Source organism: Balaenoptera physalus (assembly GCF_965194825.1).
Source record: "Balaenoptera physalus genome assembly, chromosome: 3".
NCBI classification, from domain to species: Eukaryota; Metazoa; Chordata; class Mammalia; order Artiodactyla; family Balaenopteridae; genus Balaenoptera; species Balaenoptera physalus.
The window spans coordinates 3,456,509-3,481,514 of NC_138890.1; the positions used below are offsets into that span (position 1 = coordinate 3,456,509).

A 25,006-nucleotide genomic window follows, 5' to 3' on the forward strand; every position below is an offset into this window, starting at 1 on the left:
GCTGGGTTCCTCGCCACCTGTGTAGACGGGGCTGTTCGACATTTACGACCCATGGCCTTGAGAACCTGGAGATGCTCAGACCCGGGGGTCCATCACCGTCTGCATCAGCCACAGATGGGATGCCACTAAACTTCCTACCGCAGGCAGGTCAGCCCCAGCAGCACCCACAAGGAGCCAGCGTGGGTGTCAGTGGTGCTGCAGGGGGAGAAAGCCTGGGGTGGAGGGGTGAGTGGGGCTGGCGAGAGAGCATGACCCCGCTGGCTCGGTGCCTGTCCCCGCGGTGGCGTTCAAGTCACCTTCCTCTGGGCCCTTCCTTGCATCACTGAACCCCGCCCAGATCGCATGGCTTCCCCCTACCCTGTCAGCCCCTTCACTTTACCCTCCCCTGCCACCGGCCGCCCTTCTGCTCCTTGGAACACACCTAGCTTGTTCTCAGGCCACTGTCTGTCCTTGCGGTCCCCACTTTCCACACGACTTGGCTCAAACAGACACACTCCTGCCCTGCCCCTCTCTGCACGACTGTCTTGTTTCCCTCTCTGCAACCCCGTTGGTGGCAAGTATTGGGTCTTGTGTCCATCTTCTTCCCTGGAATACAAGCTCCTTGAGAGCAGACCCGTGACTGAGTGGCCGACGGCCGTTGTCTACTAGGTGCTCAGTAAGTGTCTGTCGAGTCCCCCACGTGTGGCTGAGGAAGGCACCGGCAGAAGGGAGGGCTCTTACCAGCCAGAAGGCGTCCTCGAGCTGGGCCAGCACGTCCAGGGCCTGGAACTGGCCTTGCTGCAGGTGGCTCAGGGCGTGCTCGAAAGCCCGCTGGCGGAAGCTGGGGTCCAAGTCGCCCAGACGCACGAAGTAGCTGCTTTGGTCGGCCGTGGACTCCCTCAGCCGGGGCTGGGAGGCAGCCAGCTGAGCTGAAAGGGAAGACAGGGTCGCTCAACCCGAGAGGCCCCTCGGGCGTCAGGGGCATGCGTTGTACAGACGACCGGGCCCCTGGGAGCTGGGACCAGCCTGTCCTGTTCTCACCTTGTTCCTCGGTGCTCATGGGCTGGAAGATCTCCCCCAGCTCCTCCAGCTCGTCCCGGAGTGTTGCAAAGCCCCGGGCTCCTTCCTGGCCGCAAGTGGAGGCCCCAGGCCCTACGTCATCCTCCTTGCCCAGGGCGGCCCCTTGGGTGAATGTCACCTCAGCTGACACGAGGCCCTTGGTATTGGTGGTGGCTTTCCCAGCAAGGTCCAGGTGTGCACACAGAGTGTCCGGGGGCCCGGAGACCCCGCAGGACTGAGCCTCATGAGGGTTCAGGATGGTTTGCTCTCCTTCATCTGGGGCTCCGGAAGTGGCGAGTCCACCTGAGGCAGCATCCTGGGAACCAGGTAACCAGTTCTGGATGGTTCCGAAATCACTCTGCACACCTCCTTGGGCCACGTTCCCTACCCTGGTGAGCCCAGTGGACACGGCGTCTTTGGTGCCTGTGAGGACAGCCTTCGAGGTGTCCAGACCCCACTGGGCAGCAGCATTGGCCACATTCATGGCACCAGCCATGCCACTGGAGACGGTGTTCCTTGTGACAGCTGAAACATTTTGGGTTGTATTCAGCCCAGTTTGCACAGCCCCTGTAGCCACATTCACTGCCCCAGTGAGCCCTGTGGACACTGCATCTTTGGTGCCTGTCAGGACGGTCTTGGTGGTGTCCATGCCAGTCTGGATGGCCCCCTTGGCCACACCCATTGCTCCAGTGAGCCCAGTGGACACTGCATCTTTGGTGCCAGTGAGGACGGTCTTGGTGGTGTCCATGCCAGTTTGGACAGTGCCCTTGGCCATGTTCACTGCCCCAGTGAGCCCAGTGGACACTGCATCTTTGGTGCCAGTCAGGACAGATTTGGTGGTGTCCATGCTGGTCTGGACGGCTCCCTTGGCCACACCCATTGCTCCAGTGAACCCAGTGGACACTGCATCTCTGGTTCCAGTCAGGACAGATTTGGTGGTGTCCACGCCGGTCTGGACGGCTCCCTTGGCCACACCCATTGCTCCAGTGAACCCAGTGGACACTGCATCTTTGGTGCCAGTCAGGACGGTCTTGGTGGTGTCCACGCCGGTCTGGACGGCTCCCTTGGCCACACCCATTGCTCCAGTGCACCCAGTGGACACTGCATCTTTGGTGCCAGTCAGGACAGCCGTGGTGGTGTCCACGCCAGTCTGGATGGCTCCCTTGGCCACACCCATTGCTCCAGTGAACCCAGTGGACACTGCATCTTTGGTGCCAGTCAGGACGGTCTTGGTGGTGTCCATGCCGGTCTGGACGGCTCCCTTGGCCACACCCATTGCTCCAGTGAACCCAGCGGACACTGCATCTTTGGTGCCAGTCAGGACGGTCTTGGTGGTGTCCATGCCGGTCTGGATGGCTCCCTTGGCCACACCCATTGCTCCAGTGTACACAGTGGACACTGCATCTTTGGTGCCAGTCAGGACAGATTTGCTGGTGTCCATGCCAGTCTGGACGGCTCCCTTGGCCACACCCATTGCTCCAGTGTACGCAGTGGACACTGCATCTTTGGTTCCAGTCAGGACAGATTTGCTGGTGTCCACGCCAGTCTGGACGGCTCCCTTGGCCACACCCATTGCTCCAGTGTACGCAGTGGACACTGCATCTTTGGTGCCAGTCAGGACAGATTTGCTGGTGTCCACGCCAGTCTGGACGGCTCCCTTGGCCACACCCATTGCTCCAGTGTATGCAGTGGACACTGCATCTTTGGTGCCAGTCAGGACAGATTTGCTGGTGTCCACGCCGGTCTGGACGGCTCCCTTGGCCACACCCATTGCTCCAGTGTACGCAGTGGACACTGCATCTTTGGTTCCAGTCAGGACAGATTTGCTGGTGTCCACGCCGGTCTGGACGGCTCCCTTGGCCACACCCATTGCTCCAGTGTACGCAGTGGACACTGCATCTTTGGTGCCAGTCAGGACAGATTTGCTGGTGTCCACGCCGGTCTGGACGGCTCCCTTGGCCACACCCATTGCTCCAGTGTATGCAGTGGACACTGCATCTTTGGTGCCAGTCAGGACAGATTTGCTGGTGTCCACGCCAGTCTGGACGGCTCCCTTGGCCACACCCATTGCTCCAGTGTACGCAGTGGACACTGCATCTTTGGTGCCAGTCAGGACAGATTTGCTGGTGTCCACGCCGGTCTGGACGGCTCCCTTGGCCACACCCATTGCTCCAGTGTACGCAGTGGACACTGCATCTTTGGTGCCAGTCAGGACAGATTTGCTGGTGTCCACGCCGGTCTGGACGGCTCCCTTGGCCACACCCATTGCTCCAGTGTACGCAGTGGACACTGCATCTTTGGTGCCAGTCAGGACAGATTTGCTGGTGTCCACACCTGTCTGGACGGCCCCCTTGGCCACACCCATTGCTCCAGTGAACCCAGTGGACACTGTATCTTTGGTGCCTGTTAGGACAGTCTTGGTGGTGTCCATGCCAGTCTGGACGGCCCCCTTGGCCACACCCATTGCTCCAGTGAGGCCAGTGGACACTGCATCTTTGGTGCCAGTCAGGACGGTCTTGGTGGTGTCCACGCCGGTCTGGATGGCTCCCTTGGCCACACCCATTGCTCCAGTGAGCCCAGTGGACACTGCATCTTTGGTGCCAGTCAGGACGGTCTTGGTGGTGTCCACGCCAGTCTGGACAGTGCCCTTGGCCATGTTCACAGCCCCAGTGAGCCCAGTGGACACTGCATCTTTGGTGCCTGTTAGGACGGTCTTGGTGGTGTCCACGCCAGTCTGGACGGTGCCCTTGGCCATGTTCACTGATCCAGTGAGCCCAGTGGATACTGCATCTTTGGTGGCTGTCAGGACAGTCTTGGTGGTGTCCATGCCCATCTGCACGGCTCCCCTGGCCACACCCATTGCTCCAGTGAGGCCAGTGGACACTGCATCTTTGGTGCCTGTTAGGACAGTCTTGGTGGTGTCCATGCCAGTCTGGACGGTGCCCTTGGCCATGTTCACTGCCCCAGTGAGCCCAATGGACACTGTATCTTTGGTGCCTGTGAGGACAGTCTTGGTGGTGTCCATGCCCGTCTGGACGGCCCCCTTGGCCACACCCATTGCTCCAGTGAGGCCAGTGGACACTGCATCTTTGGTGCCTGTTAGGACGGTCTTGGTGGTGTCCACGCTCATCTGGACGGCCCCTTTGGCCACACCCATTGCTCCAGTGAGCCCAGTGGACACTGCATCTTTGGTGCCTGTTAGGACGGTCTTGGTGGTGTCCATGCCAGTCTGGACAGTGCCCTTGGCCATGTTCACTGCCCCAGTAAGCCCAGTGGACACTGCATCTTTGGTGCCTCTCAGGACAGTCTTGGTGGTGTCCATGCCAGTCTGGATGGTGCCCTTGGCCATGTTCACTGCCCCAGTAACCCCAGTGGACACTGCATCTTTGGTGCCTGTGAGGACAGTCTTGGTGGTGTCCATGCCAGTCTGGACGGTGCTCTTGGCCGTGTTAACTGCCCCAGTGAGCCCAGTGGACACTGCATCTTTGGTGCCTGTTAGGACGGTCTTGGTGGTGTCCATACCAGTCTGGATGGTGCCCTTGGCCATGTTCACTGACCCAGTGAGCCCTGTGGACACTGCATCTTTGGTGCCTGTGAGGACAGTCTTGGTGGTGTCCATGCCAGTCTGGATGGTGCCCTTGGCCATGTTCACTGCCCCAGTGAGCCCAGTGGACACTGCATCTTTGGTGCCTGTGAGGACGGTCTTGGTGGTGTCCATGCCAGTCTGGATGGTGCCCTTGGCCATGTTCACTGCCCCAGTGAGGCCAGTGGACACTGCATCTTTGGTGCCTGTTAGGACGGTCTTGGTGGTGTCCATACCAGTCTGGATGGTGCCCTTGGCCATGTTCACTGACCCAGTGAGCCCTGTGGACACTGCATCTTTGGTGCCTGTCAGGACAGTCTTGGTGGTGTCCACACCCATCTGGACGGCCCCTTTGGCAACACCCATTGCTCCAGTGAGGCCAGTGGACACTGCATCTTTGGTGCCTGTTAGGACAGTCTTGGTGGTGTCCACGCCCGTCTGGACCGCCCCCTTGGCCACACCCATTGCTCCAGTGAACCCAGTGGAAACTGCATCTTTGGTGCCTGTCAGGACGGTCTTGGTGGTGTCCATGCCCATCTGGACAGTGCCCTTGGCCATGTTCACTGCCCCAGTGAGCCCAGTGGACACTGCATCCTTGGTGCCTGTGAGCGTGGACTGGGTCATGCCCAGGCCTCCTTGGACCACGCCTTTAGCTGTGTCCACGACGTTGGCCATCCCAGATGAGAAGGCATCCTTGGTCCTGGTCATCTTGGACCACACTAAGTCGTTTGTCCCGGAGATGACCTGATGAGGAAGGACATTCGTGATCAAGCAGAGAGTGCTAGACACCTCACTCCCCACCCTTCCCCAGTCTCCACCTCATCCCTAACATGCCTCGGGGAGTGGGACCTTCCTCCCAGAGGCCCAGCCTGCTCTTCTCCCACCCCGACATACCTCCCTCCCTGGCTTCCAGGATACAGCCTACTGAGCTCTGTCCCAGCGCCCCGTGGTTCCCCTGACACAATAGATCCCCCACTGCTGACAGCTATTCCCTAGCACCTCTGGGACCCTCCTTGCTCAATATCCCTTAGCCTTGTACTCAGCAAGCCATTGAATTACGTGTTTTCTTCATCTTGCCTAATCTCTATGGCAATTTTGAGACTGGTTTCCCCATCACGGGGAGAAATTTGAGGAGGCCAAATGCTTGTTAGCATGAATGTATTCAAGTAAGAGAAGGGGATCTGGGTATCTATGTTTAGAAAAGTAATAACTGGAAAAGTACAGGGCCAAGTATTGGGTTTGAGCCATAGGAAACTGTCGATAACTTGGTAGGTCAAAAATGAGGGCAGTTTCCTCTTGTTCATCCAAACTGCTGAAGGGCTGTGATGGCCTCAGGGTTGCCACCACCCAGGTTCAACCAGCAGTTTCCTATTTCCAATTCAGGGGTTCTTAACCCAGGGTTAGGGGTGACCCAGGGTGATCCTGCCCCCGCCCCCCTCCAGGGAACACTGGGCGATGTCTGGGGACATCTGTGACGATCACAACTTCAGGGAAGAGGGGGCTCCTGGCACTGAGTGGGTGGGTGGGGTCAGGGGTGCTGCTGAACACTCCCCAGTGCCCAGGATGGCCCCCCACAGAGGATGACCCGGCCCTGAATTGGCCAGACGACTGAAGTTGAGAAGCCCTGAAATGTTATTCTCACCACCTGCCTCCTGCCCAGCATCGTCTCAAGTGGGCACCTTGCCCACAGAGACCTGGGTTCAGCTCTTTCCCACACTTGCTGTGTTACCTCAGGCAAGCCACATCCCCTCTCTGAGCCTCATCTGAAGAGTAGCAATTAAAACAGCACCTCTTGGACTTCCCTGGTGGTGCAGTGGTTAAGAATCCGCCTGCCAATGCAGGGAACATGGGTTCGAGCCCTGGTGTGGGAAGATCCCATATGCCACGGAGCAACTAAGCCCGCGCGCCACAACTACTGAGCCTGTGCGCCACAACTACTGAGCCTGCACTCTAGAGCCTGCGAGCCACACCTACTGAAGCCCGCGCACCTAGAGCCCGTGCTCCACAACAAGAGAAGCCACCGCAATGAGAAGCCCGCGCACCGCCACAAAGAGTAGCCCCCGCTCACCGCAACTAGAGAAAGCCCATGCACAACAACGAAGACCCAATGCAGCCAAAAATAAATAAATAAATAAATAAATTTATTTTAAAAAATCCCCTCCCAGCCATTTAAACAAACAAACAAACAAACAAAAAACAATAAAAACAGCACCTCCTTCAAAGATTGGCAGAGAAAACTGAGTCAAGGTGCCTGAAGCACTTTGCAGGCAACAGATGCTCCATTAATGCAAGTGAAGAGGGGTGGAGGGGGAGGAGTGAAAAAGTGGGGAGGGGGGCCCTCAGCTGCCGGGGTCCATTTTAATTTGGGCCACAGGGTGAGCCCGGTGGGTCTTTGCCCTCCGAGATGCTCAGATCTGGCCGAGCTGAGGGCAGAGGGGAGTTGAGGAAGACGCCAGCGTGGGGTGTGTGCTGGGCGGAAGGGTTGTATCAGGGCTCTGTCACGCTGCTATGGCCCTCAGCAGTCTTACATCAGCCACTCCGCTTGCCCTGGCCCTGAGGACATGCTTATATGGGTGGTCCCCGGTCATCCAGGACCGAGGGTGGATGCATCGTTGGCCACTGCTCAGCCTCTGACTGCCCAAGGTTCAAATCCCATGCTACAGTGTCTTGCTGTGTGACCTTTGGCAGGTGGCTTGGCTTCTCTGTGCTTCAGCTTTTGTGTGGGGTACTATTGCTCCCTTCCTCGCAGGACGGTTGGGAGGGTTAACTATTAAGCAGCACATGTAAACACTGAGCCCAGAGCCTGACACAGGGTGAGTGAGTTACCACTGTTTGGGTCGTAATGTGCTAGGCACAGAACTGGAGTGGGGGTGGGGGGTGTCTGTAGACCGGATGGAGCCTCATGGTGCCGAGCAGTAAGGCAGTACTGCACCCATTTCACAGATGTAGAAACAGAGGCTCAGAGGGGAAGACTGGCCTGGAATCCCACAGGGGTGTCTGCCTGCTCCTTGGCCTATGACAACCCCCAAGTGGCAGGAACTGAAACATCCCAGGAGGAGGTACCCAGGGGGAGGCGGAGCCCATCAGACCAGACCAGGCTCTGCCAGCCCCTCTCACCCTGTCTGAAAGCGGCAGCGTCTTCTCAATGCCCCTGGTCGTCTGCTCCGGGTCGGTGGCCACTGTGGGGACAAGAGCCAATCAGGCAAGCCAGGGAGGGACACGCGCTGGCATCAACCACCCTGTAGCCCATTGCACAATCAGCGGGCACAGCCCCAAGGTCAGGAACGTCCCAGCTGCCCTGCCAGGGACGGCAGAAGGTGACATCCACGGCCGTGGGTCTGGCTCCCTCAACCCCCAGGGGCGGTCTCCTGGAGCAGGGGTTCTCTAGAGTTTTCTCTGCCTGGGTCCTGGATGCTGGACGCCCACCCGGGGTGATGCAGGGAGAGGACTCGGGGGGCCCCGCCCTGCCCCACTCCACCACAGCTGGCAGCCGCCTGCCAGGCCTGGGTATATGGAGCAGAAGTCAGCTGCCTGCGGCTCCAGGCCCAGAGCGGCCGCCCCAGCCTGGGCTCCCCTGCACCAGCCCCTCTTCAGGACTGGGGCTAGGGCTGCCCCGAGCGCCAGCCGAGCGACCGGAGGGTGGGGAGCACCCCAGGCTGTGTGACGCCAGGGAAGCTGCTGCCCCTCTCTGGAGCCAGGATCAAAATCCTTGATGAGCTTAGACGGGCAGAACGCCCAGCTCCTGGTCCACAGGGCGTCAGAAACGGGGTGATGGAAGGCGGAGGGGGGGTTGAGAATGTGGGGGGCATTGCTGGCTGTGCCCCCTTGGGCCACTCATATTTATGCCTCAGGTCCCCATCTGGCACTAAATGAGCATGCCAGCTGCGTGGGCTCTGTTGAGATGACGCAGGCACCTATGAAGCACCCCCAAGATGGGCACAAGTCCCTGCTGGGGTCCATCTCCAGAGCTCCCGCCTCCGTGGAGCTGTGCACTCACCCTGAGCCTGGGGCTGGGCAGTCTCGGCGGCTGGAGCACCTGCAGGATGGGCGACCGGCCGGGCCTCTCTCGCTGAGCTGTGGGCGTGGGCCGCCGGGTTCCGGGCAGAACTGAAGCCAGGCAGGGACCCAAAGAAGCTGCCCAGGGTCTACATGGGGTGGGGAGAAGCATGAGCAGAGCCAGGCCATGGTGGGGGTGGGGTGAGGGGAGCATCAGAGAGCCCTGGGTTCCCAAACCGCCTCAGGCCCTTGCTCCTGGATGACCTCAGCCACTCAGCCTCAGTCTCCTCGCCTGAGCAATGGGCAGGTTCAGCCTGCCTCCCATGGACAGAGAAAAAGTTCATTCTCTGGGTCTCTCCTTTTCCTTCCATGGCCCACATTTCTCAGATGGGGAAACTGAGGCTCAGAGAGGGGCCGAGGCTGGCCCAGGGTCACACAGCAAGGAAAGAACTGAGGTTTGAGTGCATCCTCCCACCCTCCACCCTCCAGCTTGGGACCAGAGGGAAGATAGGCACTGTGGCCTTCAGATCCCTCCCCCCCCCACCCCCCCGGGAAGCCCCTCCAGACCCCAGGACTGTGGAGGTCACCTTCCCAAGGTTCTGTGGTCTCTCCAGGCCCCAGTTGCGATCTTTCCCTCCCACTCCTGCCCTCACCTTGCCCTTGGGTTTGGGGGGATCCCGGCCTCCTTCATCTTGAGCAGACATGGTAATCCTCTAAGCAGCTGGAAGGGCAGAGAGGGGGCATGAATGGGGGCTCCCGGGCCTCCTGCCCCACACCCATAACCCTGAGCAGTCCCCCGATACCCGCCCGGAGGCCAGCCTCACCCTGGCATTGCTCACCAGGGTCCCCTGGAGTGACGGGAAGCACAGCTGGCATCTGGCTCTGCTCTCAGCTCCCAGGCCTTATAGGGTCTGGGGTGGCGCAGGCCTGGCCGGCAGAGGCAGGCGGCCAGTGGGCCAGGGGAGGGCCCTGGGTAGTCACGTGCCTGCCCGCTCCAGCGTGGGCCCCGGGCCCAGCACCTTTCCCCTGCTCTCAGCACTGGGCAGCCTCTGCCCATGGCACCCACCCCCACCAGACTGAGTGATTCATGGGCCGTCCTGTACCCTCAAGGCACAGCCTGCACACTCTGGGCCTCTGACTTCCATCTGTGTGACGGGCATGGTTCAAGTCGCTCTGCTGGGCTACCTTGGCCAGTTACCATCCTTGTGCCTCAGTTGCCCCCTCCAGACTCCTCACCGTGGCCCACAAGGTCTTACTTCCTCCCTGCCCTCATCTCCCTCCCTCTCTGCCCCCCTCACTCACCATGCTTCAGCCACACAGGCCTCCTCTCTGTTCCTCCAAATCTCCAGGCATGGCCCTGCCCCAGGACCTTTGCACCTGTTATTCCCTCTGCCTGGAGCATCTTCCCCAGACACCCACACAGCTTCTTCCCTCACCTCCACCAGGCCTGTCTTTTGTTCGTTGCTGTGTCCCCTGCAATAGAACAATACTTGGCACACAGTTGGCAACTTAATAAATGTTTGGCTAAACGGACCAACTCATAGGGTAGTTGTGAGCATGAAATGAGGTCATGCGTGTAACCTGTTTACCCCAGTACCTGGTACCTAGCAGGTGCTCAACAAACATCAGCTTAGCATTGTCCAGGCACAAAGAGATGAGCAGGGTCTGTCCTGAGCAGTGAGGGGACGTGTCACTCTCCAGAAGGGACTTCCCTTGAGAAAGGGCCTAAATACAGACCAAGACAGGACACCAACAGAACTGGAGGTGCCCTAGAAGTGAGATCCAGGCCTGGTGGGCTTGGGCCGACCGAGGGTGGATTCCTGGAAGAGGCATCCTGTACCTGAGGCCACAGAGCTGGGAGGTGGCAGAGACAGGATTTGAACCCAGACCCAGAGCCTATATGCCAGCAGGCTGTCTGTGGGTGGGTGTGCAGGCAGAAAAATGACTGCTACGCCCTCCCTGAATGCCCCCTGCCCGCCCCTGGGACAGGGGTCCCAGCTGTGTCCAGTTGATGGCTCTGGGTGCTAAGCTGGGAGGAGGGAAGGTCCAGCCACTGGGCCTGATGACCCCCAGGTCGTTTCCTTGGAGCCATCACTGTGTTTGCCAAACAGTTGGGGAACAAAACAGGGGTGTCTCCCAAACTCTCTCCTCAGCCAATGCTTCCCAAAGGTGGTGGAGAAGGGGGGTGGGAAACCCAGGGTGTGCCTCTCCCCTCCCCTCCCCTCTCCGCAGGGCTGCCACAGCATAGCAAAGGGGGAGAAACCCAGCAAAAATAACAAAAATGATCATAAACACCGAGTTAGGTCCCTTCCTTCCTCTGCCCACAGCCCTCCAGGGCTCCCACCTCCCTCAGGGTAAAAGCCCAAGTCCTCCCTGTGGCCCACAAGACCCACCCTGTTCCCTCCCTGCCCTCCCCTCCTCCCTCTCTCCCCCTCGCTCACTCTGCTCCAGACACATGGGCCTCCTCACTGTTCCTCCAACGCACCAGGCCCGGTCCTGCCCCCAGACCTTTGCACCAGCTGCCCTTTGTGAGGAATGCTCGTCCATCTTTGCACATATGTCACCTTTTCAGAAAGGTCTTCCTGGACCCCTCCTCTCCTATTTAAAAAAATATCGCCCTCCTTGTACCCCTGCACACTCCCCCATCCTCCAGCTTTTATTTCTCATCACCTACTAAGACAAATAATTTACGTATTTTTCTTGTTTATGGTCTGTCCCTCCTAGAGGGCAGAATTTTTCTGCATTTTGCTCACTGCCGTGCCCGCAGGGTACAAGACTGCCTGGCACACAGCAGGCGCTATTTAACAACTATTTGTTAAATGAACCAACGAATGAGTGAATGAACGATAGCTTCCACAGGTGAACGGCCTACTAGGATTGAGGGTTTACTTACTTAAGGTAGTAAGGGCTACCTTACTCCTACTTTCATACCCGTTTCACAGAGGAGAAAACTGAGGTTTGGAGAGGAGCAGTTGCTTACCCATCCGTTTGTAGGCAAGGCGGGGACTCAACCTCAGGGCCTTAACTACTGCTCCCTCCCCCCAAATTCCAGGACTTACCTCATGCTCTTTCCCTCCCCTCAGTGCTGGTCAAACTGATTCCCCACTGCCGTGCCTTTGCCTGAGCCTGAGCCGGTCCCTCTGTCACATGCCCCTTCTGTGTGTCATTCGGCTCATCCTCACCAAGCCTGGCCCTCCAGGAGCCCCCAGCCTTGTGAGGGAAGAGAAGGCAAGGCTGCCTGTGGTTTATATCCAGGTGGAAAGCACTTGGAGCCCCAAGAAGGTGGGCTGCAGAGGGTTGGAGCTATCCCACCAGGGGAGAGTCAGGGAAGGCTTCCTGGAGGAGGTGGCATTGGGGCTGGGCTTAAGGATGGATGAGATGTATCTGAGAGATGGTGGGGAGGGTGGGAGGCATTCCAGGCACAGCCTGAACAAAGGCCCTGAGGTGGGGGAATGTGCACAGTTCAGTGGGACTGCAGCAGTGTCTCTGTCAGCCCAAGGATGAAACCAGAAGTCCTCAAATGCCAGGGTGAGGAGCGTGGATGTTTGGTCTGAGGGCAAAGGGAGCCACGGACATTCCCGAGGAGGGGCAGGGAGGTGAATCTAACTGGTGGGAAGTGGTTGGGACTCCCAGAGCCACCCATGGACCAGATCCCAAGGAAGGCAGGGAACACCCTGACCTCACCACATCAGACCGTGCTTTCCCAACACCCTGCCTGGCCACAGGGGAGTTTGAGGGACAGCCAAGAACACGGTCAGAGGACGGGGGCCCCCCACGAGACTGGCCTGTGCCCCTTACCCTGCGTTTGTCTCCCCCATCCTGACCAGTGCAGCCAGAGAAACCACAGCAAGCTCAGCTCCTACAGGTCCAGTGAGGAGGGCATAGGAGGGGCTGCTCCCTCTGAGCCCCCTCCTCTCGATCCTGCTCCTTGCAGTTTCCAAGAAATTCATTAAAGTGTGAACAGCTTCCATTCCAGGAACCTACATCTGAATGCTTAACCCGGGTGGGTGGGGCACTAATGGGGAACTCCAGACAAGATGTCAAGCTGGTCAGGGAGGCGTCACTCCTTTCAAATTTCGAACCCTGGCTTGTGCCATACAGTCGCACACCTCTGAGGCCCCCAGCACCCCGACACTGAGACCCACCTCGGCTGGAACAGAGGCCACTGGCCTTTGGACAACACGAAGCACCTTTATTCTGGAGAGCAAAACCCCAAACAGCAAAGCAAGTGGGTGTGGCAGGTCCAGCTGTTGAAGCATCTTTGGGGACCCCTCAGTCCGGGATAGACAAGCTGGGGGAGGAAGGGGACACTCACTTTTCAAAACCCCAAACAGAAGCGTGTGCTTCTATCTGGGCAAAACATGCGACTCTCTGGGGAGTTTTGATCAGCTTCTTGGGGTGGGGCAATGCGGGACCACAGCCAGTGAACGCAGCTTGGGGCTAGTCAGGCCTGAGTTAGGTTCAAGTCCTCATATGTCCAAGGGAAAGACTGGGGATGGTCTAATATCAGTGAAGCTGGTCTAGGATTCAGAGTTAGGTCCCCAGCCCCCAACTCCGTGCCTGGGCCAAGGCCAAGGCATCGGCTAGTAATGCTGATGCATGGCCGCTAGGGGGCAGCAGGGATCTCGGGGTGCAGGACGGCCTCCAGCTGCTTTCGCGGTCCCACGGCCCCATCGGGTCAGAAGTCCAGTTCTGGCATCAGGGTGTGCTTGCGGCGGCTGGGGGACTTAGGCTCCTCCTCGGGAATGTCCCCGGGGAGGCCCATCCCGTCCCCGTACTGGGCCTGCCAGGCTCTCTGCTGGGCCGGCCAGTTCAGGTGCGCCCAGCGGGGGTCGGGCCCCCCCACGACCTCGTCCACCAGGGCCTCCAGGTCGGGCGGGGGCCCGGGCCGCTCCACGAGGATGGGCGCGAAGGGCCCGACCAGCCAGGGCAGGGGCACGGCCTGCACCACCAGCTCCAGCAGCTCTTCCACGCACATCTGGGCCCGGGCCACGCGGCCCCGGCCCTCGGCCAGCACAGCCGCCGGCACGTCCTCGAAGCAGCTGGCGTCGGCGAAGGCGGCCTGCAGGGCGTCCACACTGCGCCGCACCTCGGCCACCTTTTCCTGGGCGCTGGGGGGCAGGCCCCGCACGCTGGTCTCCAGCGCGTCCACGGTGCTCTGCAGCTCCCGCATCAGGCTTCGGGACAGCACCAGGGTCTCCAGCTCCGCCTGCGGGGGGGGGAGGGGAGGGGAGGGGAGGGGAGGGGAGGGGAGGGGCCTGGGTGTCCCGGATGGACCCCCGCCAGGACCCCCGCCCTGCCTCAGTTTCCCCATGGACTCTCGAACCAGCTGACCTCAGTACTTGGTTGGAGCCGGCTGGAGCCCCGCCCCTGGCAACCCCTGGCAGATCCAGAACCCCTCCCACGCCCCCCCAACCCCCCTCCTCCACGCCATCTTACCTGACTGCGGCAGCTGTTCTCTGGGGAGTGCTGGCTCCAGCCCTCCCACAGCTCATGCACCTTCCCAGGGCAGGCTGGGGTGATGGGCGTCACCCCGCACTGCATGTGGTCAATCTGTGGGGACAGGGACCACAGTAGTCAGAACTGGAGGATTTGGAATGTTGGGGGGACCAGGACCCCAGCCTGGATCTGGCCTCAATAGGCATTTCCGGAACATCCACTGTATGCAAACCTTCCGCGCCTACGGATCCAGCCTGGCCGATCTGCCCATTTTCTCCCCTGCCCGTGGTCAGACCTGAGACCTGTGGTTCCCCTGAAACTCAGACTCACTGCCAGGTTTTGCCCATGCTTGTGCCTCTGCTAGGAACACTCTTCTCTCCATCCCATCCCCCTGCCTGGTTCACTTCAGTTCAAGTCTCACTGTAGACATCACCCACTCCAAGAAGCCTCCCTTCCCCGGCTCCTGGCTGGGTGGATCCCTCCTCCGGGTCCCACAGAACCCAGCATGCTCTCCCATCATGACCCTAGTCCCCCTACTGGCCTGTGAGTGTCCTGAGGGGGCCACTGTGCCTTCAGTGCCCAGGACAGGGCAGGTATTAGAAGATTAATAGAAATAAACTGTGATCCACACAGTAGAACACAGTCTGCCCTCCGTATCCGCGGGTTCTGCATCTGCGGATTCAACCAAGATTCGCAGTTGGTTGAATCCGTGGATGCAGAACCGGTGGGTACAGAGGGCAAACTGTACTGCGCCATTTTACAGAAGTGACTTGAGCATCCTCGGATTTTGGTATCCGTGGGGGGTCCTGGAACCAATCCCTTGCAGATACTGAGCGATGACTGTTATTCAGCCTTAAAAAGGGAGGAAATTCTGAAACATGCTACAACATGGATGAACCTTGAGGACACTCTGCTCAGTGAAATTAGCCCACTCCGGTGCTCACAGGTGCCCTCTGGTGGCTGCTTCAGGAAGGACAGACTGTGGGGTCCAGGATGGGAAACCAGGACCAGGTTGAGTAATCACGGGGGCTGGACCCAGGTGGAGCAAGAGAAAGGAGGAGGTGTGGGCGGGTTCTGGGTAGACTTTGAAGGCAGAGCCAACAGTACTGGCTGATATGTCGGATGTGGGAGAGGAGGAGAAGAGGGAAGTTGAGGGTGACTCCCAGGTTTTGGCCTGAGGCCCTGGAAGGACAGGGCTGTCATCAGTTGAGTTGGGGAGAGGGATGCAGGAGGAGCAGGTTGGGGGCGTCTGAACTCATCAAACCCAGAAAACAGGAGCTGTTATGTTCCTTTGGAGCAGGGAGTGATGCACAACGGGGAAAGAAGCTGGGTTATCAGCTAGAACCTAAAGGCTGGGAAGATTGTGATTGGTGATGGGAGAGTCCGGGAAGAGGTACCTTCACTCTCTTCCCATCCATCTTAACCGCCTATAACTTCTCCTCCTCCACAAAACCTCTTCCTGCCTCCCCAGGCTGAGCCTTGACCCCCACTGAATGCCTCCAGCCCCGGGTCCCTCCTCTGCCCCAGCCCTGCACATACACGGTTCCACCTCCCCCTTTCAGACTAGCAGGGGACCAGGTAGTCCGCGGGCACTCAATCCACGCATGCTGGCCTGCATCACGGGGTGGGAAAGGGGGGCAGGCAGAGGGCTCTCACCAGCTCCAGAGTCTCCTGCAACTGGGCCAGTGTGTCCTGGGCGTGGTGTTTCCTCCGCCTCAGTTTCCCCAGAGAGTGCTCATATGCCAGGTGGCGGAGCCGCGCCGACAGGGAACCCAGGCGTACAAAGTAGCCCTGATGTCTCCGCTGCTCTTCCACAGAGCCCACTTCCGGGCCCTCAACCTCCGCTGCCAGCGCCGCTGGAGGACGGGATGGGGAGGGGAGTCAGCGTGCCCACGCCCTCTGCTTCTGGGTGGACACGCCCATGGGCTCTCCCACAGCTTGTATATTTCCCCTCTACAATATCAATTCATGCGACCATCCCCAAGCCCTCCGATGTAGGCACTATTATTAGCTCTACTTACAGATGAGGAAACCCAAGGTAAATAGAGGTGAAGTCCCACGGGGTGCAAGAGGCTGACCCGGGATTCGAACCCAGGCACTCGTAACCACTTTACTGACTGCCTCGGTTCGAATCCCGGGTCTCTTTACCTCGATTTTCCTCATCTGTGAATGGAGCTTATAATAATGAAAGAGTCGCTTACAAGTGTTTGGCCCACAGAAGGTGCTTCAAAAATGGCTCACAGCCTTTCTGCGAAGGAGGGGGCACGCCCCGTGTTCCTCTAGTGCCATAAAGCAGGGTTTGGAAGTCAGACTGTCTCCAGGGTCAACGGACCAGATGTAGAACACTGGAGAATGGTGGGGTTTAAGGGAACCACGTAAAGGGGAGGACGCCATTCAACCCAAATGTCTGATTTTCCAAGGCAAGTTAGAAATCAGGATTTGTAGGGCAAAACCTGATTTTTCAATGCATGTGATGAATTAAACCATTTTAAAGGCATTGCACAGGCCAAATACTACAGTATGGGGGGCCAGCAGCTGGAGGCCGTGGCCCTCAAGTCTATAAGCCCCATATACTCTTGGGGCTCTGGGTAGTCAGATTTCTAGTAGGATGCGGGTTGGGGGAGGTCAGGCCTGGGCTGGAGCTCCATGTTCCCTACTGATCTGCTATGTGGCCTTGGGTGAGGCCGGGACCTCTCTGATCCGTCACCGCCAGGGATGGGTAGGAGGATTCAGGGGCGAGCGGGGAGGGCTCTGGCCTTACCAAGCTCCTCCTCAGTCATGGGCAGGAAGTGGTCTACCAGCTCCTCTGACTTGCCCAGCACCACGTCCACGGCGTGGCTCATGGATCGTTTCAGCTCCACACTCCAGCGGCGGCCTTGCCGAGCCAGGCCCACCACGCCTGTCACGCCACTGGCCACTGCGTCCTTGGCCGAGTTCACCACCTGGCGGAAGGGGCCCAGCTCCAGTTGCTGTAGGTCTCCAGCTCCCTTCCCCTGCCCCCAGCTCCCTGGGGCCGCGGGGCAAGGACCCCTGGCCCCTGTTTGGCTCTGGGCCACAATTTCCCCTCTTACAAAGTGGAGGAAAATCAAATCTCTTCCTCGTGGGGTTGCTGAAGGGATTCCCAGCACCAGCTGGCACATATTATGTGCTCAGTAAACACGGGTGTCAATGACTTTCATCTGGCTGCTGTTTTGTTCCAGTTGACCAACGCCTGACTGGGTCCTGGAGTCCAGCTGGCCCAGGTGTTCAGGTTGTGTTTCTCGCTGCCACCTCCACCCCCTACAGCTTCCCCACAATCTGGTGGTGCTGGGTACCGTCTCTGAAGGTTGCTGGAGAAAGGGCAGCTTCTCCCCCAGCTTGTCCAGGCTCCTGCAGGCGAGATCGTTCACTGTGGCCACTGGAGACAGAGAGGCAGCGAGCGAGAATTGGGGAGATGTCGAGGGAGAGAGGGACACAGGGACATAGAGAGAGGGGATGCTGGAGGGAGAGGCAGAGAAAAAAGGAGACACACACACATACGGAGGGAAAGACAGAGGGGGCACCTGGCTGGCCCCCTGCAAGGGGCCGGGACCCTGAGTGTGTGGGTGAGCCACCGGGCTGGCCCTGCCTCTCTGCCCTTCCCGCCTCTGCCCTGCCACCGCTGCTGCCAGCACCAAGGTGACTCCTCACCCATGTCCAGCTCAGACGCCCCAGCGAGCAGGCTCAAGGCCACACAAGCCGGCTGAGAAGGAGGCGGGCGAGGCCCTGGCCTGGGACCCTCAGGTGATCCCCTTCCTTGGTCAGATGCGAGGCCAAGGGTCTCTCTGTCCCCCAACCCCACTGCCAGGTTGGACCCCCTGAGCTGGTCACAGGCTCAGGACGGGTGGAGGAAGGGGCAGACAGGGGAGGGAGATTGGACAGGCAAAGGGACCCAAGGCACATCAGGCTAGCCAAAGGGAGGAGGACAGTGAGACAAGATGGGGACAAAAGGAGGGGGGCCCCAAGGAAACAGCTAAGGGCAGACGGGCAGGTGATCAAACTACAGAGGGAAACATAAGCAGAGACAGAGGGCAGAAGGGATGCAGGTAGAATGGGGGATGGGACAGGCAGAGAATGGAGGGTGAGATGGCACAGGCAGAAGGACCAAGAGAGGGGATGACACAGGTGGATGGGGGACAGGCCGGTGGACAGAGTAAAGGCACGCAGCATAGGTGAGACTGCAGAGGGACACCCGTCTCAGGGGGTCCACTGCAGCACCTGTCATGCAGATGGAGCATGAGAGGGTGGGGCAGTGGGACAAACCACAGGACCCAGGACTCTGGCCAGGGGGACTCACGCTGGGGCTGCAGGTGGCTGAGCAGCGGCTGGGCGTGGTCCAGGGCACGCGTGGTCAGGCCGCACACGCAGTGCTCAGCCAGGCGGCAGGCGGAGCCCAGCAGCGGGTGCCTGTCCTTGGCGGCGCTGTAAGCATCGGAGACCACGGTGCACGTGGCCCTGACCAGGGGCAGGGCCGCCACACGCTGCACCACGTTCTGCAGGAAGGGGTGGCATCAGAGGGGTCCCAGGTGGAGGTGGGGGGCTCAGCCACATGCTAGAGAGCCCATTCACCCTCTCTGGGCCGGGACGAGGGGCAGGTGAGAGGGGTGGGGGGGGAAGTGTATTGAGCACAGCTGCATGCAGGCAATGGACACCCACGCCGAGGTGCGCCTAGAGCTCCTGTTCTCAACAGCATACACAGAGCGGGACCGGTTCTGAAAGACTCAAGTCTCCTTGAGGGAAGAGCCATTAGTGTCTGGTCATTAAGGGCACAGCCTCTGGAGCAAGACCACCTGCGTTCAGTTCTGGTTCTCCACTTTCAAGCTGTGTGAGTTTGGGCAAATGCGTGAACTGCTCTGTGCCTCAGTCTCCCTATCTGTAAAATGGGTTTCTAGGGCTGTGATGGGGATTCAAGGAGTACAATATGTGAAGCGCTTGGAACAGTGAATGATGCAGAGTATAGGCTGTGATTGCTGCTATTATTACTGTTGTTGTTGTTAAGAGTGCCATGATGGTGGACACAGAAACAGAGAGATACAGGTAGAGACCCAGAGATGGGAGTGGGAGAGAGTTGGGCAGAGACCAGGTAAGCTGGCTGGGAGTGTCTGGAGAGACACACCCCAGAGACACACCCTTCCCTGGGCCTCACTTTGCCCCTCTGGGAAATGGGTAGAATGTGCCTCCCCCAACCATGCTCCAAAATGCCCTCAGAGTAAGGTTCTCAAAGCAAGGGCAGGGGGACCCTGTCTGAAACTGTCCCAGGAGGGACTGCCCCCCCACCTCCCCCCGTGCCGAGCTCCACGGGAGGTGCAGCCCCTTACCTGCTGGTCCTGCTCCCACAAGCTGGGTCTGGGGGCCTGAGCCGCCTCGTCTTCTGACATGCCTACTGCAAACAGGGTCACCCTGGGGGCAACACAGAGTGACGGGCCCCTGCACACCGGCCCTCCCGGCTCCCACCCAGGCCCTGGGTTCTGTCTGACTGGGCTTGGTGACCCGGGCAAGTCTCCTTCCCTCTTGGGGCCTCAGTTTCCTCATCTGCAAAATGAGGTAATGATAATGCCTACCTCAGAGCGCCCTGGGCAGGGACAATGCGTGCACAGGGCTCTGTACACAGCAGGTGCATAGTAGAGAACCTCTGACAAAGTGGAGGCCCTGCAGTGATTCAAAGCATGGGCTCTGGGCAGAGAGACACCTGAGTTCGAGTCTGGCCATTACCTGCTGTGTGACTTTGGGCAAATGCCTTCACCTGTGTGGGCTGTTGCCTCCGCTGCAGTTAGGGAAGATCCCTGTTGCCCTGGCCCGGGATGGAACCGAGCAAGCCGCAGAACCCCAGTAAATCCACAGTCCAGTTTGACACACAGGGAAACTGAAGCACACAGCAGGTCCATGGTGGGCCCAAGGTCACTCAGCTAAGTAGACTCAGAGCGGGACTTCGACCTCAGACTCCCCGCCTGCAGTTCTTCCCCCGTCCGCACCCAGCGCCCTCAGAACCCTAGTCCTCTCCCAACTGGGTCCTGAGCTTTTGCCAACTGGGCCAAGGGTCTCAGCCACCTGCTCCGGCCTGTCACACCACTCCTCTCCCCAAGCCGCTGGACTCTCGCCCTCCCACCCACCCACCGCGCCCTCGGGCCTGCTGGGCACTCCTGGACGCCGCCTGCGAGGCACTCACCCGGGCACGTTCAGCCTCAGCCCCCAGGTACTGCGGCAGACCCCACACTTAAACTCCAACCTCCGACGCCAGCCTTCCCCGCCCGCCTTATAGTGATTTGGGGGCGGGACCTTCGGGGATCGACCAATAGGGAGAGGCCTGAGGGGGGCGTGCCCGGGGCGGGGCTCCGGGCCCCCTCGCCCTACCCAGGGGCTCCCAGAGCGCCCTGCGGTTGCTATAGCAACTTGGGGACGCTGTATGACAAGGATTGAGCTACTTTCCTTGGCTAAGTTTGGCCACCTGTCACCCTCACTGCTGTTGCCGCAGAGACGGTGGAGGGCGATCACAGCCCCCCCACCGCTTCGCCCAGTGACCTTGGGCAAGTCCTCAAGGTCTTTCTTTTTACTTTTTAAAACCTGCCGCTTAACTAAGCCGGAAGACAGGCCAGTCCATTCACTTGGATTCCCATTTTACAGATGAGCAAAATGAGGATCAGAATACTTAAACCACTTGCCCTGGGTCGCCTAGGATTGAGGAATCTGATTCAAACCCAGCTCTGCCAGATTGCAGAACCCTGGCTTTCATCACCACACCTGGAATGACCACCAAGGTGGGCATGACCCTCCTTACAGGGAGCTGCAAAAACCGAGCATGCCCCAAACATCCCAGGGTCCCCCCAGTCTGACCTCGACCCCCATCACGCCCAACATTGTGTTGGAAGGTGGCCCTGAGGTTCTGGAGCTGTGAAAACACAGCCCCCAGGGCCTCTGCCCAGCTGTTCAGCCCCATCCAGCCTGCCCATGCTCGTCCTGGGCAGCTGCTCCCCTGGTTATCACAGGCCAGCATTAAAAATTGTTTGGAGCCCTGAAGCAATCTGGTTTAATTTAAACCTTCCCCAGGACACAAGCTCTGGAAGGAATCCACTGGTAAAATGACACCTTGGGCAATGGTCAGGGTTTTATTTCCAGTTAAATCCAAGGATGGGGAAAGGGGGAGGAGCAGTCACAGCCATCAGATCCCAATTGCTATCCCTTTGGGATTTCATGGCATGCCTCTCCTTTCCTTCTGCTTCATTCTGGAGACCTAGGAATTCGCCTTGGGAGAATGCAAGGAACACAGCGAATACATCCAATTCTGTTCAACAGTTATTTATTAACCCCTTCCAGTCTGACCTCAAACCGAGTGATGCTGAGTAAGAGGGAACCCAGCCCCAGGCCCTGCACTCAGAGAACCCCTGAAACTGGGGGAAACAGAGCCAGATTGAGCCAACCCCAGTGTGGCCAGGACAGGTTGGAGGAGCCAGAGACCAAGAGACCTGGGAAAGAGGGGAAAGAGATTTCTGGAAGAGCATACAGCTTGAGCAGAGGCAAGGAAGCAGGAAGAGCCCGAGGTGTGTTTGGGGCAACATGGGCGAAACAGGTCCCAGCAACTATGGGAAGCCCAGCCTCACTCTTAGAAGGTGGGATTATTTGCTAAGTGGGGTGCGGCGTCCTGCCAAGCCTTGCCTCCCCACCCCGCCCCCAGCCCCAGGCTTCAAGGGGACCTGGCCACCGCTAGGAGCATTTGGCCCTTCAAGGCTTTAGGGCCAGCGCAGCGTGTGTCATTGCGGAAGAACATCTTGTCTTCGTTGGCCACCAGCCACTCATAGAGGTCGTCCAGTTTCTGGTCGCAGATCCAGGGATTACCTGAGAGGTCAAAGCCGTCCTTCATATTCCCAGCAGCTTTCCCCAAGGACATCCAGAGCCCCTTGGGCACGGTGGTCAGCAAGTTGTTGGAGAGGTCCAGCATGTCCAGCTTCTGCAGACCTCGGAAGGCGCCGGCTGCCACTGTGGCCAGCCTGTTGTCGTTCAGGAAGAGGTAGCGCAGTTTTGGCTGGCGCACCAGAAGGCCCTCTCCGAGCTCCTGCAACCTATTGCCCTCGAGGTGCAGCCGTTCCAACCTCAAGGGGCCGCTCAGAAGGTCAGGGGGCAAAGTCTGCAGCTGGTTATTGCCAAGGTCAAGGATGAGCAGGTCGGTGAAACTGGCCAGCAGCCCAGGGGGCAGCGTCTGGAGCTGGTTCCCGGATAGGTCCAGATGCCGCAGGGCTTTCAGGCTGTGCAGCCACGAGGCCTCCAGAACTTTCAGCTGGTTTTCCTTCAGCACCAGGGTGTGGAGGGCAGCTGAGACCTGGAAGAGGCCAGGAGGCAGCCGGGTCAGGGCGTTGCGGGTCAGATCGAGCACCTTTAGCTGAGGCACAGGCAGCAGGAACTTGGCGGAGAGGTCCTCCAGCTGGTTGCTGGAAAGGTGCAGTTCCTGGAGGTTAGGGATGCCCTGGAGGGTGTTGGCAGGCAGCTGAGTCAGGTTGAAGAACTCCACGGCCAGGTAGACGGTGTCAGCTGGGAAGTAGTGGGGGATTCTGGCAGGTGGTTGGCAGGAGACGGAGCTGCCGTTACCCGAGTGGGACACCAGGCAGGCGTCTGGATTTGGGGTGACCCCCTGGGCTGAGACCACAAATAACAGCAGCAGGAAGAGGATTCTAGAAAGATGGGAGTCCCAGCCTACTGGGCTGCAGGCAATGACAGAAAATGCTTAATAAATCAAAATAATGATATTATATACCCAGCAAAGTGAAAATATACCCAGAATCTGCCTGCTTCTTCCCACCTTCTTTCACCACCCTGGACCATGCCACCTCATTGCTGGCCTGGACTAGTGTAGTAGTCCCCTCCTCCTCCTCTCCTGGCTTCCACCCTCAACCCCCACCCCCCACAGCTGCCAGAAGTAGCTCCTGTTCCAGGAAGAATTCTATGAAACCTGAGTTTCTTAGTCTGACCCCTACATACTACCCTTCCCCATTGCCAGCCCAGCCCCAATGGACTATTAATTATTTGCAGTCCAACTTGCTAATTTCTTCTGCTCTCACTTGTTTTCTGGGTCATTTCTTGTCTCCCTGGCTCCATGTTTTGAAGGCAGAGCCTATGAACTCTTACTCATCCTGCAAAACCCCAGCTCCAATGGCCCCCTTTCCACAAAGCTTTCTCTGATCTTTCCAAGCAGAATTCTCAGTTTCCCCCTCTGGACTGCTCCTCTTTCTGTCTAGCCCTGTCTAGGTTATCTGTGCCCAGCCCCATCTTGCTCCAAAGTTCTGGGGTGCAACCCAGGACTCCAGATACAAACGAGACTCTGAGCATGAAAAGTGCATCCTGTCTTGTACAGGTCTGGAGGCAGGCATTTGGCTTTGGGATGGTGAGATTTACAGTTGGTACTGGAACCCTTCGAGGGCTGGGGCTTCTGCTCCTCCCGGTCCCTCCAGCAGTAATGCCCTAGCCCAGCAGCACTAGAGACCACCTGAACATCCTTGGTTACTACAGCCCGTGGACCACCTGGGCCTTCTGCAGTAAGTGTGTGTATGGGAATGAGTCTGTCCATAGATAGAGCCTGAGTGTCAGTCTGTTCCAGCCTGCAGGCCTACGTCTGGCCCTGTGACTTCAGTGGGTCAGACGGAATGTCCATGGATCTCTGCACTGCCTGGTGTCCGGGCCTGCCCAGGGTGGGCGGGGTGGGGACCTACCTCTGTTTTTGCTCTGGGCTCCAAGAGGACATGGCGGCCTCTCTCTTTTCCATCCAGGTTCCCTTGGTCTGGCAAGGTGGCCTTATACCTGCCTGGGCTGGGGACAGGGGCACCAGCCATGGGGAAGTCTCCACCCACATCCTGTTCCCGTTAGGGGCTGGACCTGAGCCAGCCAGGGGGAAGGGAGGGGTCAGGATTGCAAAATTGCTTCCTGGCAGGGGGAGGACAGAAGGTGGGCTGCCCACCGCCTTCTCGACCCTGTTTCTACCTAGTTTTTCTTTCCCTTGAGGCCTGCTTTTGGGGAGTGGGTACCCAAGAGTCTCTGAGGCTGAGTCCCCACTTCCCCCAATCTAGGAATCAAGGGTCAAGTTTGTAAGGCGCCAGTCTGTCCTGGGAGATGGGGACAACTGTTTGAGCAAGAGGTACTATTTATAATAAATTTGAGCAACCAGGAAGCTCAGTGAAGAGAACAAAAAAACACTTGTCTTATATTCATGACATAGTCTTATTTTTTTTTAATAAAATAATTTTAAAAAAAGAATTCAAAAGCAAGTGATGCCAAAAGTCTCCACAGTCTTTGAACAATGGTCTGGGAGGAACTAAACCTGGTTCTGAATCCCAGCTCTTCTGTGACTGTTCTGCTTTGTGAACTTGGGCAAGTGGCTTAACTTTTCTTGGCCGCAGTTTCCCCATCTGTGAAGCTGAACTCAGTCTCCGAGAGCCCCTTCCATTCTTTCTTTCTTCAGCTGAAGCTGATGTGCTATTTGTTTTGGACTTTTCTCATTTCCTAATAAGTACATCTGAAGGCTCACACTTCCCTCTAAGAACTGTTTGACTGCATCTCACAGGTTTGGCTATTCAGTGCTTAAATTCTTGTTGAGTTCTAAACATTCAGGTGTGATGTATTATCTTTATCTGCATGCCTGACTATGGCCTCTTTCTCCCAGCCCAATCTCTGAAGGGTTTTGTCCCTATTCAGCTGTGAGGATGACTAAGCATTCTCTTAGTGGACATACGGGCTGAGAGGGAAACACACAGGCTGGCATAGACCGGCACAGATAAAGAAAGACAGATAACCACCTGCGTGAAATACACAGACATACATAGTGACAAAGAGACAGGGAAAAATACATAGACAGACCCAGAGACACAGACAGAGCAGGACACACAGAAGAGAACAACATATCTGCAGAGATGGACACACAAAAACAGACACATACACAAACAGGCAAAGGAC

General features: G+C 58.3%; 3 protein-coding genes across 6 annotated transcripts in view; all 3 read right to left on the minus strand.

Annotated features, from left to right (window-relative positions):
- The window catches only part of PLIN4 (perilipin 4), a 13,304-nt gene extending 3,843 nt beyond the window's left edge, over positions 1-9,461 (minus strand). The window contains exons 1-5 of the mRNA XM_082456899.1: positions 9,271-9,461; positions 8,619-8,766; positions 7,739-7,800; positions 1,021-5,365; positions 721-908 (exon numbers count right to left, since the gene is read on the minus strand). Coding sequence (XP_082313025.1) covers positions 721-908; positions 1,021-5,365; positions 7,739-7,800; positions 8,619-8,766; positions 9,271-9,321 — 4,794 coding nt within the window. The 5' untranslated portion in view covers positions 9,322-9,461. The remainder of the gene's footprint in view (positions 1-720; positions 909-1,020; positions 5,366-7,738; positions 7,801-8,618; positions 8,767-9,270) is intronic.
- A 3,327-nt stretch (positions 9,462-12,788) lies between these two features.
- Positions 12,789-20,325, minus strand: PLIN5 (perilipin 5). 4 transcript variants are annotated; one of them, XM_082456927.1, is made up of 8 exons: positions 20,241-20,325; positions 19,393-19,457; positions 18,372-18,567; positions 17,371-17,453; positions 16,818-16,998; positions 15,713-15,912; positions 14,057-14,170; positions 12,789-13,826 (listed from the first exon to the last, which is right to left on the minus strand). In XM_082456927.1, the coding sequence occupies exons 2-8, from the start codon at positions 19,450-19,452 to the stop codon at positions 13,296-13,298; spliced, it is 1,365 nt and encodes a 454-aa protein (XP_082313053.1). In that variant the 5' UTR covers positions 19,453-19,457; positions 20,241-20,325; the 3' UTR covers positions 12,789-13,295. The 4 variants fall into 4 exon arrangements, with proteins under 4 accessions (XP_082313053.1, XP_082313052.1, XP_082313054.1 ...); XM_082456926.1 differs by having other exon boundaries at positions 19,393-19,474; positions 20,241-20,320; XM_082456928.1 differs by lacking the exon at positions 18,372-18,567 and having other exon boundaries at positions 19,393-19,606; positions 20,241-20,323.
- A 1,026-nt stretch (positions 20,326-21,351) lies between these two features.
- On the minus strand, positions 21,352-24,025 carry LRG1 (leucine rich alpha-2-glycoprotein 1). Its single transcript, XM_082456938.1, has 2 exons — positions 23,770-24,025; positions 21,352-22,764 (listed from the first exon to the last, which is right to left on the minus strand). The coding sequence occupies exons 1-2, from the start codon at positions 23,907-23,909 to the stop codon at positions 21,753-21,755; spliced, it is 1,152 nt and encodes a 383-aa protein (XP_082313064.1). The 5' UTR covers positions 23,910-24,025; the 3' UTR covers positions 21,352-21,752.
- Between the last annotated feature and the right edge of the window lie 981 nt (positions 24,026-25,006).